The sequence below is a fragment of the Panthera tigris genome, chromosome E3 (genome assembly GCF_018350195.1).
Source record: "Panthera tigris isolate Pti1 chromosome E3, P.tigris_Pti1_mat1.1, whole genome shotgun sequence".
In the NCBI taxonomy this organism is placed as follows: domain Eukaryota; kingdom Metazoa; phylum Chordata; class Mammalia; order Carnivora; family Felidae; genus Panthera; species Panthera tigris.
Window position 1 is genome coordinate 18192031 of NC_056675.1, and position 15379 is coordinate 18207409.

The window sequence follows — 15379 nt, forward strand, 5'->3', positions numbered from 1 at the left end:
GGCGGGGGGGGGGGGGGGGACGGAGGGAGGGGTTGAACTGACTCCTGGGTGTTTGTGTGGAGCAGAGCATCTAGATGAACAATGAGACCGTTCGCAGCGATGGAAAACAGGAGCCAGTTTGTGATAGGAGAACCAAGAATTCCATTTGGGATCTATTGAGTTCGAGATGGTTTTGGACGTACAGAGACATGAAGCAGGAAGTTGGGTAGAGGAGGCTGGAGCCCAGAGGAGAGGACTAGGCTGGAAATATACATTTGTGAGTCACCAGCATATAGATGGTATTTAAAGCCATGAGACTGAATGAGATCACCTAGGGAGAGAGAATATAGACAGAAAGAAGGTCCAAGGCTGAGCTGGCTGGAGAAGGAGGAACCCTGAAAAGTGGTGAGGCAGGGACAGGCGCACCCTACTGAGAGACAGAATGGACAGAGGAAGTAACCTTTAGATTTGGCAAGTTAAAGGGTCATTTGTAGACTTTGCAAAAGTGGCCTCAGTGGAGTGGTGGGGACCAAACCAGGTTGGGAGGGGTTGAAGAATACATTAAAGGTGAGGGAGCAGAGACAGCGAGTGTAGACAGTCCTGAGGGGTTGTCCGTCTATACTCTGAGTTCTCTCCCCTGTGATCCCTGAGGGCAGAGACCGTGCCCTGGCGATTTCTATTGAAGCCATACATGGAGCCCAGCACATAGCAGGAGCTCAATACATGTACCTAATGATTGGATGAATAAATGAAGGGATAATTCACTGCCTGTGTCTAAAGGGCCTTTCCTGGTCGAGAGGACAGCTGTATCCTTTTGGGGCAATTGAGAAAACTGTAAGATCCACGCCAATGGCCAAAGGCTCTGGACCCCTTCTCCCAACTAAACGAGGGAGGGGGTGGGGAGCAGTTGCACACAGGCCTGGGGTGGGAACCCTGCTCCACCCCCCCACTCCTCCCCCCAGCCATCCCCCTGCTCCTCCCATGCCTGTGACTTTGGGGAGAGAAGTGAAGGGGAAACAGTCCCACAGGAGGTCCCATAGATGTTAGTCTGCCTCTTCCCCCCCTCCGCCCCCCCATTTTCTTCTCTCTGGGCTTTATGGTTTAGGAAGTAGAAGTTGAGCACTTGGCAAGGACCTCCCAAGACTAAGGGGAGGAGACTAGATGGGTAGACCCTGAGGGCAAGAAAGATGAGGGGTGGGGATCCAGTGGAGGGGGGTGCCTCCATCGTAGGGCAGAGGACGTCCCAACCCACCACAGACCCATGCCTGGTGTGGGGGTAAGTCCTGGAACTGCCACTGTCAGAGATTGTTGAGCAGGCAATTGTGTAGTCGGAACTGAGGAGACCCTGAAGTGTCCTTGGGCTCGGGTGGGGCGGGACGCATCTGTGACAGACAGGCCCACCTGCCAATCCGAGGGGAGCTAACTCTTAGAGGCTGAGACGGGCCTGCAGGACGGAAAGTGGCTGTTGGGAAGTGACAAATAGAGAAAAGCAGGGACTGGAAATGGGAAATGGGAGGGCCCTTGGGGGAGCCCACCCAGAGAGCGGAGCCTGCGAGGGCTCTGTGGGTGACCAAGAGACCCGCGTCGAGATGGGCGGGGGGAGGGGGAGCGGGGGGGGTTCCTCTGACAACCCCCGCGCCTGCAGTACCTTTTCCTGCAGCACCTGCGGGAAGAGGCGGGAGGAGGGCTTGGAAGGGCTGGAGCCGGGCCCTCCCGGGTGGGAGGGAAACAGACAAACGTGGACGCTGCTGCCACCTAGTGGTAAAAGCCTGCTATTTCTCTTGGCTGCCAACCCCAGGGTCTTCCTCAACGGACCCCTAAGAGATCCCTAGGCCCTTGAATTTGGTGACACAAGGCAAAGGGGAGCGTCCGAGAGAAAGATGCACACCCCTGGGAAGTGTGCATTGCCTAAATTACTTTCTTTGCTCCTCTTTGTCCCGGTTCCCTTTTCTGTATAATGCAGGCAGGCTTGCTGTGATGGGTAAATAAGTCGTCTGTGTTAAGCGGTGGATCCAGGGGTAACTGGAGGTGTTTATCCCTGCCCTCCCTCCAGGAAGAACTGCCTGCCACACACAAATGCACCTCTTCTTCGTCCCAGCTTCCAGTACTTTCTCCCCTCAACCCAGAGTTCCTGATCAGAATGGCTCCAGGCTGTGACATCACAGAGCCCCCACCCCTGTCACAGGAGGAGAGGAGTCATGAGGCTGTGGCTGTGGGCTTGGGTGTGGGTGTGGCTGCTGGGGCTGGGGGCCATAGAAACAGGTGGGAAGCTGTCCCGGGAGCCACGGGAAGGAGAAAGTCTTGGGGGTTAAAGGGCCAATCTGCCCGAGGAGCTGGGTGGCCAAGGCTGGGCCTTCCTCTTGCCCTCCACATTTCTCTCCATCCAGCATGGGCCTTCTCATGGAGAGCTCAGTTGATCCTTGAGAGATTCCTGGAACAAAATCAAGCCCCTCCATAGCCATGCTAAGGCCATGTGGCCTGACAGGGTCCTAGGTTGGCTTCAGCTTCTTGGGGTAGAGGGCATGGGTCTGCTGGATTCTTGAGGTAGACTTTGCTCCCTAGCACCCAGCCCACAGAGGGCCAACACCTTGACCCGGGGAGCAGAGTCTGTGCTCTTCCTGGACAGACCTGACTTCTTTGATTACCCAGACTCAGACCAAGCCAGGCTCCTGGCCGTGGCCCGGTTTATTGGAGAGAAACCCGTCATCTTTGTTAACTCAGGTATGAACCAGCTTGAGACAGCCTCCTTCCTTGCCGGGGTCTGGAGGAGAGCTGCCCTTGGCCCTCCAATTGGAGGTGAGTCCAGGGTCCCCATCTCCCCCTTCTTGTCTAACAGGATACAACTCTGAGTTCTTCTATCACATCCTAGTGGGTGCTCTGGTAGTGGCCTTCCTCTTCCTCCTTTTCCAGTTCTGCACACACATGTAAGCCCCCCCCCCCCACCGGCCCCTTCCGGCCTCCCGCCTCACCCCAGCTTTCCTTGGGAGAGGCTGAAGGACCCCAAAGCCTAGGGAGGCAGGGCGTGGCTTCCCACTTCTGATCTCATACCCCATAGGAGCTGCCAAAAAGGGGCCTAAGGAGCCAGACAAGGGCCTTGCACTCTGCCCTGAGTGCCCAAACCTGCCCTCCTTTCCCGCTGATGAATAAAAGTCTGTTTTTTTCTTCCCTGACTGCTCGGTAGCCATCCAGGGGGTCCTGCCCCGTCCTGTGGTCATCTGTGCTTTCTGTCCCCAGACCCCCCCACCCTTCCCAGCACCAAAGAACTGGGTGAAGAGGGCCTTGGTGGCGTTCACGCAGATCGTCTTTATTAGCGGTCTGTAAAGCACCTCCCAGGGTCCCCTGACCCCAGACTGGAGGAAGCCTTGAGAGGTCTGTAGCACCAGGGACATGCCAGGGCCCGAGGGCAAGATGTGCAGCCTAATGGGGAAGGGACTGGGTGCCCCTCGCCCGCCCCCGGGGTTGCTCAGCACTGGGAAGGTTGGGGGGTAGCAGCCACCTCCCTCCCCCCATCCCTACAAACTAGTATGAATTTGGGCGAATAAATAAAATAAATAAGATTCCTTAGGCTGGCCTTCCCTAGGGAGGAGCAGTGGAGGCAGCTAGCCCCAAGCGAGGCCTGGGGTGGGGGTGGGGAGGATAGTTAGGGTGTCCCCTTCCTCCCAGATGGTGGGGAACCGAGAGGAGTCTGCAGCAGGGGGGCTGGGATGGCCTTGACAGCAGGGCCTCCCCCACATTCTCCGAGTCCTGGTCCCCTTGAGTCAGTCTCCCCACGGCCCTCTAGCCCTCAGTGGATAGGAAGTGATGCCCCCTTCCTCTGATCCTTTGCTCCCCCCAGAGCCCCAGGGTTGGTGACGGGAGAAGGGGGGCCGCGCAGGAAGGGGCCTGCTACCCTCAGCTCAGGCACTGCTGGGAGAAGAGGTTCCCCCTCCCTGCCTTCCTTTTCACCTGGTCCCTGACCCTCTGCCCCTGAGGGCAGATGTCCCGCCCCTCGGCCCCTTCAGAGTCCATCTGTCAGTCCCCGGGCTGTCAGGGCAAGAGGCCCCTGGCTCCCACCCCCTGCCCAGCGGCCCCAGAGCCCCGTCCCCAAGGGGTGGGATGGGGAGGGTCCCCTGGCCCCACCCTCAGTCCTGGGTCTGACAAGGAGAGGGCGGAGGGGAGCCCCGGGGCCTGAAGAGGCGGCAGGCCCCGCGGCAGATGAGGAAGAACCAGTAGAGCTGGGGGGCCAGCAGCAGCGCGGCGCCCAGGTTGACATGGGCCGGGATGGCGAGGGGCACGGCGAGCAGCGGCAGGCCGGCGTGCCGCCCGTAGGCCCAGTACAGGTAGGGGAAGAGCAGCACCCGGCAGCAGAGAAAGCTGATCAGCATCAGGGCCCCGTTCACCTTGTGCAGCAGAGTGTGCTGCTGCTTGTACTGCGGGCGGGCAGGGGGCAGAGTGAGCGGGGCGAGGGGCTCCACCCTCGGCCCACTGCCCCCACTCAGCCCCCCAGAGCCCTGCCTCCCCAGACCCCAGCCTGCAGCCCCTCCCAGGTTTGCCCTCCCGTGGGGCCCGCTACACCCTCAGGTACCCTCTCACCTGGATGAGGATCTTGCCAAGGCAGACGAAGGGGGTGCTGACCTCAGCCATCAGCAAGCAGCCTAGAAAGAAATCTCCCTTGCCCTGACGCCACACCTGCGAGGAGAGGAAGGAAATAGCTTGGCCTCACCCTGGACTCCCTCCCTGTCTCCTCTTGGCCACTTGCGGAGATGCTTGACCCTGAAAGTCTGAACACGTGCGTATAGCAGCAAAGCTGCGAGCATCACTCACTGTATCCCTCCAACCGTCATCCTGCAGGTGAGATCGCTCACCCTTATATCACAGATGAGGAAACTGAGGCTCAGAGACATGCAGCCACAGGTCCCAAGCACCACGGCTGGGCATGTCCAGCCCAGGCCAGGCTGACCCCACACCCTCACGCTGTTTGGGGCCAGTCTGGTGCTCAGGAAACCCTCTGTGGAGACTCTCCCCAACCTGTCCTGCTATTGAGACCTGGCCGCAGGGCTTCCCCGGTTCCTGCTGGCATGAGCAGGACAGGAGACCCTGGCTTTCTACACCCCGACTCACCACCGACAGCGGGAAGCATACGAGCACCATGACGGCGTGGTGGAGCACCATGAGGAACTCCTTGTGCAGGTAGCCGCGTGCCACGGCCCAGGTGCTGCCTGGGGCTCTGGCCCCCCCTTCGTCCCCTCCGTGCCCCTTGACCTGGTGCTTGTGCCAGTGACAGAGGAACATGGCGTAGATGTCATAGATGAAGTAGGGCACTGCAAATTGCGTGTAGGCAGAGGAAAGCCAGTGTCTGTTGGGCAGAGAGAGAGAGAGAGAGAGAGAGATCAAAGAGGAAAGGAGAGGCACAGAGCAGCCACCAGGTGCCACAGTCAGCACTGGACGTGCCACATGAGTCAGATCTTAAGTGATATTCACAACAACCCTGAGGCGAGAGTGGACTCTCGAGTTACATGACGGAACCCAAGGGTAGAGGGCAAGAAACTGGCCCAAGGTCACACCATCACACCGCTGGTAGGGAGTAGTGTTGGAATTCAAACCCAGACTGTCTGATCTCAGAACCCACCCCTTTTTCATATTCATTCATTCATTCATTCATTCATTCATTCTTCTCTCTCTCTTTCTGCAATATGGTGGGCAAGAAAAGGGAAAAGATACCCAAAGACAGCCACAGACCATAGGGCAGTGTGAGAGTGAGAAAGCAAGTTCCGGCAAGATATGAGAGACAGCTGAGGTTAGGACAAATAACAGCAGAAGAGGCAAGAGCAGTGGAGAGGGATCATAGTGGCCGACATCCATTGACTGCTTATTACAAGCAGGCGCTGTCCTAATAGCTAAAACCTTTCACATACATAAACTTATTCCCTCCCCACAAAAAACTTCATACAAAGTAGGTATGGTTATCACCCCCATTTCACAGATGAGGAAACTGAGAGATTAGGTAACTCGGCCAAGGAATAACCATGAGAGAAGTCTGGCTCCACAGCCTTCGCCTAGAGCCCCACTGTCTCTAGAAGATTCGAGACAGGTGTCACAGACAGGCCTTTGCTAGGGATCTGGTGGTGCTTTCAGTGCCGGTTGTTCTGCCTGAATGTGGTCCAACCTCTTGTTTTTTCAGGTACAGCGAAGCATTAAGGCGAAAACGCTGAGCGAAAGGAGCCAAGAGCAGAGAAAGTTCTGTGTACTTTGGGAGTAAACAAAAATGAAAAGTGCATGAATGTGCAACATTGCATTTTTCTTCTTGACTCAGCATGTTGGACACTCTCTCTTCAATCCTGTAGCCCTGTGGCAGCTCTGAGGTGGGAGTGGGAGATCAGGGAGGTAGGGCCCAGGGAACTCGCCCAGCAAGGCGGAGGGATGAAAGCAAAGTCAGCCAGAGTGATGCAGAACGAGAGTGGAGACAAAATATGAGGAGCTGCTGAAGGGAGAAGGGGAATGAGGCCTGGGGGGGGTGGGGGACGGGGGGCGGTAGCGCAGCGAAGGATGGGGTGAGATGAAAACAGAAAACAGAATGCAAGCCCTGGGCGAGACTGGCCTGGAGGGGGACAGGCAGCCCAAACTGTCCCAAGAGAAGTTACAGTGGGAGTGGCTGGGAGAGCTGGCCCCAGGAGCTGAGTGGCTTGTGGGGAGGGAGGGCCAGGACCCGGGCTGCACCTTGAAGAGTTAAGCCCATCCCCACCCTCTCAGCAGTTAGGTGCTCAGAAGTAGGAACAGCTGTTGTCCCCGCATTAACCCTGATCTTGGACACCCACCTGAGGATTAAAGGGGGAGAGACGAGAACAGACCTGAGTTGGGGGAAGGAAATGTAAGAGCCGAAAGGTGACCTCTGTGTGAGGAGGCGAGAGCAGTTTAAGCCTGGGAATCCAGGCTCATCTTAGACCCAGGGGTGGGGAAGAAGTGAGGAGGGCAAGAGGAACCCAAGTCACCAAGATGTGAAGGAAGAGTTAAGCACCCACTGTGCGACAGCCAGAATTGCTCTAGGCATTTGACACACAGCTCAGTTCCTCCTCATGGCAGCGCTTCCCGGAAGGGATGTATCTCACCCCACAGATAAGGGAACTCGTCTGTAGAGAAAGAGGGGCACGCCAGGTCAGGGTCATCCAGACGACGTTCCTGTGGCCCCACAGTCACCAGAGAAGGGGGTCAGGGCCAGAAGTCAGGTGTGGGGGGTCTTCAGCACCCTCCCAGGCAATTCTGCAGCAGCCCGTGGGTCGCCTGGAGCCGGCCCGTCAGCACCACGGACAGGGCCCCTCTCCTTCCTCTGGCCGCCCCACCTCCTCAGTCCTGGGCTTTTTTGGCAAGCACCGGGCACTGCAGCAGCTACCAGTGCCAAATTCTGGCCTCTTCACCCTTCTCCTCCCCCTTCCCCACTGCCTAGCCATTAGTGGCCTTGTCTCTGTCATCTCTCTCCTCTGGACTGGACACCTGGGTTCTGGGAGGAGGTGAGGGGTGAGCCCAGCATGAGGAGGAAGGCACCCCATGTGGGTGCTGGTTAGAAAAGGGGTCTGAGGGATGTAAGGGTGGGAAGAAGTAGGGAGGGAAGGACACACAGGACCTACTAGTATGAGGGTATGAGAGGCCGGGAAGCCTAGGGGCTGCTTTGACAATCCTTTCTGATCGCCACTCCTTCTCCTCCTAGTTCTGACCTTTAAGGACAGGACAGGGATAAATTTATCCCTGGGTGTTGAGTTGCAGCTAATGCAGTTAACTTGCTCAGTCCCAAGTGAAGGGCTCGGGGACCATTGAATGAGTCCCGTAGAAGACCTGGGGTACTCGGGAGTCACACACACACACAGGCTGCCGGAAACTTGGGCAAAGGCGGTCTCATGGCACTTACTGGTCATCAATGATGTGCTTGCAGGAGGTGGAGACGATGTAGCCAGCTGTGGAGGCCATGACGGCTTGGACAGAGGACACTAGCCTAGGGCGAAAGAGGGAGCCGTGGTAGACAAAGGAGACGCAGATCTCAGTTTCTCCTCTTTACTGTCCACTTACTGCACTTCGGACTCGGGTCACCTCTCGGGCCACTCTCTGCCCATCTCTGCCTGAGGCTGGCTTGCCCAGGGCTTCCCCCAGCCTCAGGCTAGGGGACTTGCCCAGCTGCTACTCCTCAGTCCGCCCAACTCCTCACGGCCATCTTCCTTCCCTCAGTTGTGGACACTGAGTCGCCCTCTTCTCATGACCAGGGAGGTCATCTTGAGGTGAGACGGTGCTGATAACAAGGTCTCTTCCCAGGGAGAGGCAGGAAAGGGACAGCACTGGATGGCAAGGGGGAGCCCTGGGCCTGTTCTTGCAACATTCAGCCACCCAGTCATGCCACTCATCACCTGGCCCCTCAGTGACCTCAAGTTCCCCCTGGCCACTTTCCCACTCACTCTTTGACTGCCCCCGTGCTCCCCTCCTCAACTCTGGCCCTTATTCTGGGGTTGTACTGAGTTGAACCATTCACTCCTCTGTCCCTTGTGCCCTCAAACATATGCCCTGAACAATAAATACACAGCTCTCTGCCCCTTGCCTTATTCCCTAATATCTTAGAAGAATGTTTCAGTCACACGCTGGCCCTGTTTTGGAGGCTGGGAGGGTGAATGGGGGAAAGGAAGGAAAAGCAGTCTGGATACTAGTAGACCAGATGGCTGGGTTTGGACGAGGTCTCCTGGGACGGCGAGTAAGGCAGTGAGGGAGGAAGGAAGCTTGGAGATAAAGCCCACCAATCACTTCAGGAACCCCCAATCCCCCATGAGCCAAGGGTCCAGGGAAGGATGGGATCCCTTCCACCCCCATAATGCTTGAGGAGGGGAGAGGGGCTGAGACGAAGGGAGGCAGTTTACCTGGCTGAGACAATGACCGCGTCGGCCTCCTCCCAGCGCAGCTGGGGCAGCCGCTGGAGCGTGTTCTTGGAGAGGAGGAAGAGACCGGGGAACACCACCCCCCCAGCCACCATTGGGGTCAGCATGGTGGCTCAGGCCTCAGGCAGGGAAGCGAGAGGCCGTGAGGGGGCAGGGAGGCCGAGCTGAAGGGAGTTCGAGGTGGAGAAGGGACACCAAACCAGGGAAGGAGAGAGAAAAAGAAAAAGGGGCACAAAGGGGACAGGGCGGGGACGGGATGGGGCAGGCGAGTCAGACCAGAGGAAGGGAGAATGGGAGTTAGATGAGACTGGGGAAATGGGGAGAGGCTGGGGAGAGGGAGGATCTGGGAAAGGGAGCAGGAGGAAGCTGGCCAGAGGGCTGGAAGCGAGAAGGGAGGAGAGGACTTGGTCAGAGGACAGAGAGGGAGAGGGTACCGGAGGAGGAGGATGCGGGTGGGGGAGGGGAGGGAGAGAAGAGGCAGGTGGGGAGGGGGGGCTTACGTGGAGAGGCTGCGAGGACCCGAGAAGGCGGGGTGGGACTGTGGTGCCAGCCCTGAGAGGGAGGGAGAGGGAGGGAGGGAGGGAGGTGGGAGGGAGGGAGACAGAGGAGTGGCCGGGCAAGTGGTCAGCGGTCAGCACTGCTCTCCCGCCTCTTGCTGCTGCCACGGTCCCCGCTGCCCGGCCCCGGAGGCTGCACGGGGCATTATAGAGAGTTCGTGCCCAGCCCCCTGCCCCCTCGGAGGGGAGGGGGAGGGGGAGGGGGAGTCACCAGCTTGGGGAGGGCGGGGGAGGGGTGGGGAATGATGGCACCGACCAGACACCAAGAAACCGGACCTGCAGCGCGTCTCCCATGCAGCTCTGAGCCACAGCAGCGGCTGCGACAGAGATGGGGGGAGCAGAGAAAGAGGGAGGGGGAGGCCCTTAAAGAGACAGCAGCTGCGGCGCAGGGGGCTGCTGGGGACAAGGGCCAGGGGAGGGTCAGCTCTCCTCTTGGGGAGGAAGGTGGCCCTGGGCTCCCTGGCTAGCTGGGAGGGGGCTCTGAGCCGTCAGATGGGGGCTCGACCCTGTTTCCCACCAGTACATTTGCAAATGCCTACCATTTCTTCCGCTGCCAATGCCTCCCGACACTTGTCCCTCAGTGACCCGCTGGGGTCCCAGTTTAGGGGTGTCCCTCCAGCAAAGAGAAAAAGAGGATTCCCTGGAGGAGGGAGCAAGACAAAGTGGTGCATCTTGCTGTCTCTGAAGGATGAGTTTAAGGATGCATGGGAATAAAAACACCTCATCACAGCATCCTTTCAGGCTCTGAGACCCCCCCCCAACACACACATCCTTCATTCCAGTGGGAAGAAGAAAATTCTAGGTATACATGAGGTGTCTCCTGACTGCTGCAAGACTGCCCTGTAATCTTGTCTAACTATCATAATAGCACCGAGGTGACAGCACTTGTCCCCTTTTTACAGGTCAAGAAATGGTCCTGAAGCCTTCAGTGGCCCTCCCCAAGGTCCCATAGCTAAGAAGAGGCAGGAACCTTCTCGTGCTGGGTGTCAGAGTGGCTGCAGGGCTTGAAGAAGAACACCTGCCTCTCTGAAAACCCACCTGGAGCACAAGAACGCCCTGCCCCTGTCCTTCAGGCTGCCTGGCCTCTCCTGGCCTCCCCTAAGCACTAGTCACTTTGCTTTTTTCTTCAGGTTTATCATCTTCCTGGCTCCCCTTCGTCTGCGACTTCACAGAACAGCCCAGTTTCCCAGAAAAGGACCTCAAGGATTAGCTGGTTCGAGCCCCTCATTCAAGCACAAGGAAATCAAGGCCCAGCGATTTGTGTGTCCAAAGCCCAGCTGGAAACCTCTGAGCGGCTTCTCACCCTTTCGTGCTGCCTTCCTGGAAGTTGGCCTTCCTGGCCTGCACCCAACTGTCCTACGGACTTCTGCATGATGTGGGGCCTGTACCCACACCATACTTTCGTTTCCAGGCCTGCCCTAAGGTGCACCTCAATTAGCAGCCCTACGATTTGCTTTTGCCTGTCCTCAGACCATTCCATTTCCTCCCCAAAAGAGAGGCAAAGGGCCGGATTTGCAATTTTATGCTGCCCTCTAGTGGCACGAGGAAGGAACAGATCCTGAGAGGTCTCTGGCCTTAGGCAGAAGTTGGGGACAATTTAGAGACAATAGTGGACCCAGTTTCCTGACTCCAGGGCTTCCCTTCAGGGGGAAAAGAACCCAACTTTTTTCTTAAGTTTATTTATTTATCTTGAGAGAGAGAAAGAGAGCAGGGGGAGGGTCAGAGAGAGGGGAAGAGAGATTCCTAAGCAGGCTCAGCACTATCAGCGCAGAGACTGATGTGGGGCTCGATCCCATGACCTGCGAGATCATGACCTGAGCTGAAATCAAGGGTCGGAGGCTTAACCGACTGAGCCACCCAGATGCCCCAGAACCCAACTTCTTGAGTGTTCACTGTGTGCTGGGCATGAGGCAAGGTGATTTATGTTCATTCTTATTTAATCTCCCAAGATGGTAATATATGTTTGATAGACAAGAAACAGGTTTAGAGATTTAAGAAACAAAAGACAAAAAAAAACTTGAGCAAGATAACACAGCTACGAAAACTGGCAAAACTGGATAGCTCCAAAGGCAAAGAGTAAAGCCACTGAGTCTGGGGGAGGATGGGCACCATCCTGGGGGATGGTAGGGCACCATAACTACTGGATTGAGGACAAAAAACTTGGCCAAGTTATGGCTTCTCTGCAGATGACATGAATTACAGCAGGCAGAGACACTTTTCTGTCCTCCAAGAATTCGCCTAGACACCCAAGTGAATTCTGCCTTCTGCCTGCTCTCTCTCCTACCTAAGTTTCCATGATAGGTCACATGTACATTAAGCTGTGTCAAACAGGTCATAAATTTGCAGTGTAAGGGCCCCAATCCAGCCCACAGGCATGCTTTGTTCGGCTAGTATAGAGTTGCCAATACAGAATTTTCTGAAATTCCAAGTTATGTGTCAGTGTTTGAAAATTAGGAGATTTCCCACCAAAGCTCAACTTCCTTTAGGAAAGAATCCAAAGGCCAGACAACATGGAGCCCACGTTCTAGGTCCATACTATCTGGCTGGAGCTGAGCAGCCGCTGCCCCATTTGACGAGCTCACCAGTCCTCACGGAGCCTGTGGCCTTTGTGTGACTTGCAGGAGTCTCAGCCCCGACTTCGGAGATATGAACTCAACCGACTCAACTCAACCCAACGTCTCCACAAGGACTGGATGGTGGGTGTTCTTAGTAAGCCCGTTTACAAGTGAGGGCTCTGAAGTTCAGAGACGTGAAATGACTTGCAAAAGATCCCAGAGCCAGTTTTTTTGTTTTTTTTTTTTTTTGACTCTTCACCTCCCCTGGTGCGCGTGCACGCGCGCACACACACGCACACGCACGCACACGCACGTGCGCACGCGCGCATACTCGGCTTCTGCTCTCACCACTGACTCTTCCTGAAAGCAGGGGATCAGCTCCACCAGCCCTGGCCCCAGGAAGGATGCCCTCACTCTGTCCTCTTACTTGGACGCCACCAAAACAGCCTCTGGTCTCTCCATCCGCAGGTGGGAGTGGTGCTGCAGGCCCCAGCAGAGGACAGTGAAGCTCAGTGGGAAGAAAATGCAGCCCAGTACAAAGAGCAGGGGCATGCCTGTGGAGGAGAGGGGTAGAGAAGGTGAGAAAAGTGACCATGAGAACGCCTCAGCACGGTCGGTGTCCCTCAGCCCCAGACACCCCTTTCACCCCAATACCTCAACAGCCCATGGGATCCACCCAGCCGTAAGCACCAAAAACCACCAGGCATCCCTCTTCCCTAATCTCTTCGGGACCTTTACTGCTCTTTAAATGTCCCTCATCCAGGGCAATTGGACATCCTTTTTTCTTTCTTTTTTTTTTTTTTCTTTTTTTTTTTTTTTTATCAACCTGTTCGAACAATTTCAAGCAGTTTCCCTGTCACCCTCGAAGCTGGTGCTATACCTCCCAGTCCATCTCACACCTTAAAATTTCTTCTCTTCATCCTCAACCCTAAGGATGTGCCTGCTCTTTCTTAACTCTACCCCGTCCCATCTTCTGCCCCATCCCCAAGCTCTTCGGGTCACCTCTCCCTTCTCCTAGGTCCTCACCTCTGAGGGGACGAGGTGGAGGCTACGGACGAAGGCTGATGGTTCTCATCAGCGCCCGGAATTCAGAAAAAGGAAAGAGGGTGTTCACATCGTAAAGATATTGGAATTTTAAAACTAACCTTTTTTTAAAAAAAGAAAGAGGAAAGCCAAAGCATTATCCCATTGACAAAGGAAAAAAAACATCAAGAAACAACAGAATCCCTGAAAACAGACGTATTTACATATATGTTATTTTTGTCTGGAAAAGCCTCCCCTCCCGTCCACTCCAGGGAGGGGAGGGGTGGAGAAAGCCCAGGGGGGATGCAGGGAGTTGGGGCCGCCATCCTGCATCCCTTAGGCAGCAGTGAGGGGAACTTCTTTTAGGATACAAGGAAAGTGTCAAACTGCAAGGGCACGAGGCTGAGGCGGCTCTGCTCTGGGGAGGCAGTTGCAGAGGGCGGGAACTTCCCTCCCATTGGTGGACTGGTGGGCGGTTTAGACCATGCTATCCTCCCATTGGCCCACTCTTGACACCTGTGCCCTATCATCTGCTTGCTGGCAGCGGGTGGACTGTGGGGCCTTCTAATGCAGAATTGACCAATTAGAACTGGTCATGGCTCAGTGGACAGCTACATTTCCCCCAGAGCTAAAAGAGGAGTCAGGAAAGGGGAGGGAGAAGATAACACCCTAAGTAGTCGTGGCTTTAAAAGGCAGTACAGTATAGGATAAGAGTTAAGATGGCAATTTCTAGGCTGGGACCATCTGGGCTTCACATTCAGGCTCCGTGTATAATAAAAGAAACATACTGTATGGCTCCACTTGGATGAAATTCAAAACAGGCAGAATATCTTCAGTGAAAAATCAGAACAGCACTTAACTTGGTGGGAGGTATTGATGAGAGGGGACCCCAGCGAGCCTTCTGAGAGATTAGGAATACCCTTATGTTGATCACGAGTGTATACATGGATAAACATGTCCAAGGCATACCCTTAAAATGGTGTGCGCTTTATTTAAATTAAGCTGGAATTTTATTTTATTTTATTTTATTTTATTTTATTTTATTTTATTTTAATTTTTTTATTTTGAGAGAGTGCGTGCAAGCACGTGTGAGAGGGAGAGGAGTAGAGGGAGAGAGAGAGAGAGAGAGAGAGAGAGAGGGAGAAAGAGAGAGAGAATCCCAAGCAGTCTCCCCAAGCAGTCTCCCTGACTCGGGGCTTGATCCCATACCCCTGGGATTATGACCTGAGCTGAAATCAAGAGTTCCACGCTTAACTGACCAAGCCACCCAGTCGTCCCTGGAATTTTAAAAATGCTAAAACAAATTTAGGCTCTCCTATTCCCTGAATGATTGTGGGTCAATTTCTGTGGGTCAATTCTTCACTTGTGGGATAATAATAATTCCAGTTTGTTAAATGCTACTTATATGGCATTTACTATGGGCCAGACACTGATCTGGGCGCTTAAAAATATCAACTCATTTCCTCATTAACAAAGGAACAGCTTTATGAGTTGTTTTCTATTGTGTCTACTTTACAGAGGCACAGACAGGTTTGGTACCTTGTCCAAAGTTACACAGGACGTGAACAAAGTGGGATTTTTAAAATCTTATTTTCTGAATGCATTGGTCTCTATAATGTTAAGCAGATATAGAAAACCCATAAACTCATTTTCCTAAAGGAACTGCAAGATTAAAAAATAATAACTTGGACATGCCAGTCACAGTTTCAGAACTTATCTCTGTTAATGGTTCTTGCTTCCTTAGCTACTCAGTCGGCGGAGTGTACAACTCCTGATCTGGGGGTTGTAAATTCGAGCCCCACGGTGGGTGTAGAGATTACTTAAAAATAAAACCCTAAAAAAAAAAGAGTTAAGAATTTTTTTTTTTTTTCCCTCAAGAACCTATTGCTGTCCCCTTGGGGGCGATATTACCCTTGTTGAAATGCATTAGGGCCATCACACCAACTCGTGTTCTGAGCCACCTTTACACACACCATCTCAGCATCAGTGAAATAGTATTAGTCTCATTGCACACCTGAATACTGCGAGAAGTTATATTAATTATCGAAGTTTGAAATGGCTGGTAAGTGGATGGGGAATCCAGAGACCTGCGGAGATCTTAGCTTAGCCACTTAATTATCTTCTCCAAAACTTTGCTTCCTCACATGGAAAATGGTGGGGTCGGTGCAAAGAAATTGTGTCTAAACCTCGGGATTTTGTCTGTCTGTTTGTTTTTGCCCTATTTAACCTAACAGCAAACATTTACACAGCCTACATATCAGGCACCCATCGGTGCCCTTTACATACACTAATATAATCCTTACAATAACATAAGGAGGAGATGCCATTATCATTTCCCTTTACAGAGGAGGGAGTTGAGGCACAGAGAGGTTGCAAG

The 15379-nt window shown here is 54.5% G+C and overlaps 2 protein-coding genes across 11 annotated transcripts; one reads left to right on the plus strand and one right to left on the minus strand.

The window, feature by feature from the left end:
- Positions 1 to 1463: 1463 nt before the first annotated feature.
- On the plus strand, positions 1464 to 4871 carry CE3H16orf92 (chromosome E3 C16orf92 homolog). Of its 5 annotated transcripts, none has more exons than XM_042972238.1 (5): positions 1654 to 1740; positions 2033 to 2241; positions 2542 to 2700; positions 2816 to 2903; positions 4810 to 4871. In XM_042972238.1, exons 2-5 carry the CDS (start codon positions 2178 to 2180, stop codon positions 4811 to 4813), a joined length of 315 nt encoding a protein of 104 aa, XP_042828172.1. In that variant the 5' UTR covers positions 1654 to 1740; positions 2033 to 2177; the 3' UTR covers positions 4814 to 4871. The 5 variants fall into 5 exon arrangements, with proteins under 5 accessions (XP_042828171.1, XP_042828172.1, XP_007093532.1 ...); XM_007093470.3 differs by lacking the exon at positions 4810 to 4871 and adding an exon at positions 3035 to 3149; XM_042972237.1 differs by lacking the exons at positions 1654 to 1740; positions 2816 to 2903; positions 4810 to 4871 and adding exons at positions 1464 to 1541; positions 3035 to 3149 and having other exon boundaries at positions 2542 to 2775.
- On the minus strand, positions 3254 to 13348 carry TLCD3B (TLC domain containing 3B). Of its 6 annotated transcripts, none has more exons than XM_042972233.1 (6): positions 13227 to 13348; positions 12407 to 12533; positions 7859 to 7942; positions 5080 to 5314; positions 4552 to 4647; positions 3254 to 4388 (listed from the first exon to the last, which is right to left on the minus strand). In XM_042972233.1, exons 2-6 carry the CDS (start codon positions 12529 to 12531, stop codon positions 4101 to 4103), a joined length of 828 nt encoding a protein of 275 aa, XP_042828167.1. In that variant the 5' UTR covers positions 12532 to 12533; positions 13227 to 13348; the 3' UTR covers positions 3254 to 4100. The 6 variants fall into 6 exon arrangements, with proteins under 6 accessions (XP_042828167.1, XP_042828165.1, XP_042828166.1 ...); XM_042972231.1 differs by having other exon boundaries at positions 13006 to 13348; XM_042972232.1 differs by lacking the exon at positions 13227 to 13348 and having other exon boundaries at positions 12407 to 12737.
- Between the last annotated feature and the right edge of the window lie 2031 nt (positions 13349 to 15379).

What these genes read in the sequence shown, in the direction of transcription:
- CE3H16orf92 (XM_042972237.1), top strand. Translation starts at nt 2,178, where the DNA reads ATGAGGCTGTGGCTGTGGGCTTGGGTGTGGGTGTGGCTGCTGGGGCTG. An exon ending in GCTGGGGGCCATAGAAACAG is followed by an intron (nt 2,242 to 2,541) that starts GTGGGAAGCTGT and finishes TTTGCTCCCTAG; the next exon opens with CACCCAGCCCACAGAGGGCC. An exon ending in CCTTGGCCCTCCAATTGGAG is followed by an intron (nt 2,776 to 3,034) that starts GTGAGTCCAGGG and finishes CATACCCCATAG; the next exon opens with GAGCTGCCAAAAAGGGGCCT.
- TLCD3B (XM_042972233.1), bottom strand. Translation starts at nt 12,531, where the DNA reads ATGCCCCTGCTCTTTGTACTGGGCTGCATTTTCTTCCCACTGAGCTTC. An exon ending in AAGCACATCATTGATGACCA is followed by an intron (nt 5,315 to 7,858) that starts GTAAGTGCCATG and finishes TCTGCCCAACAG; the next exon opens with ACACTGGCTTTCCTCTGCCT. An exon ending in TTGGCAAGATCCTCATCCAG is followed by an intron (nt 4,389 to 4,551) that starts GTGAGAGGGTAC and finishes GCCCGCCCGCAG; the next exon opens with TACAAGCAGCAGCACACTCT.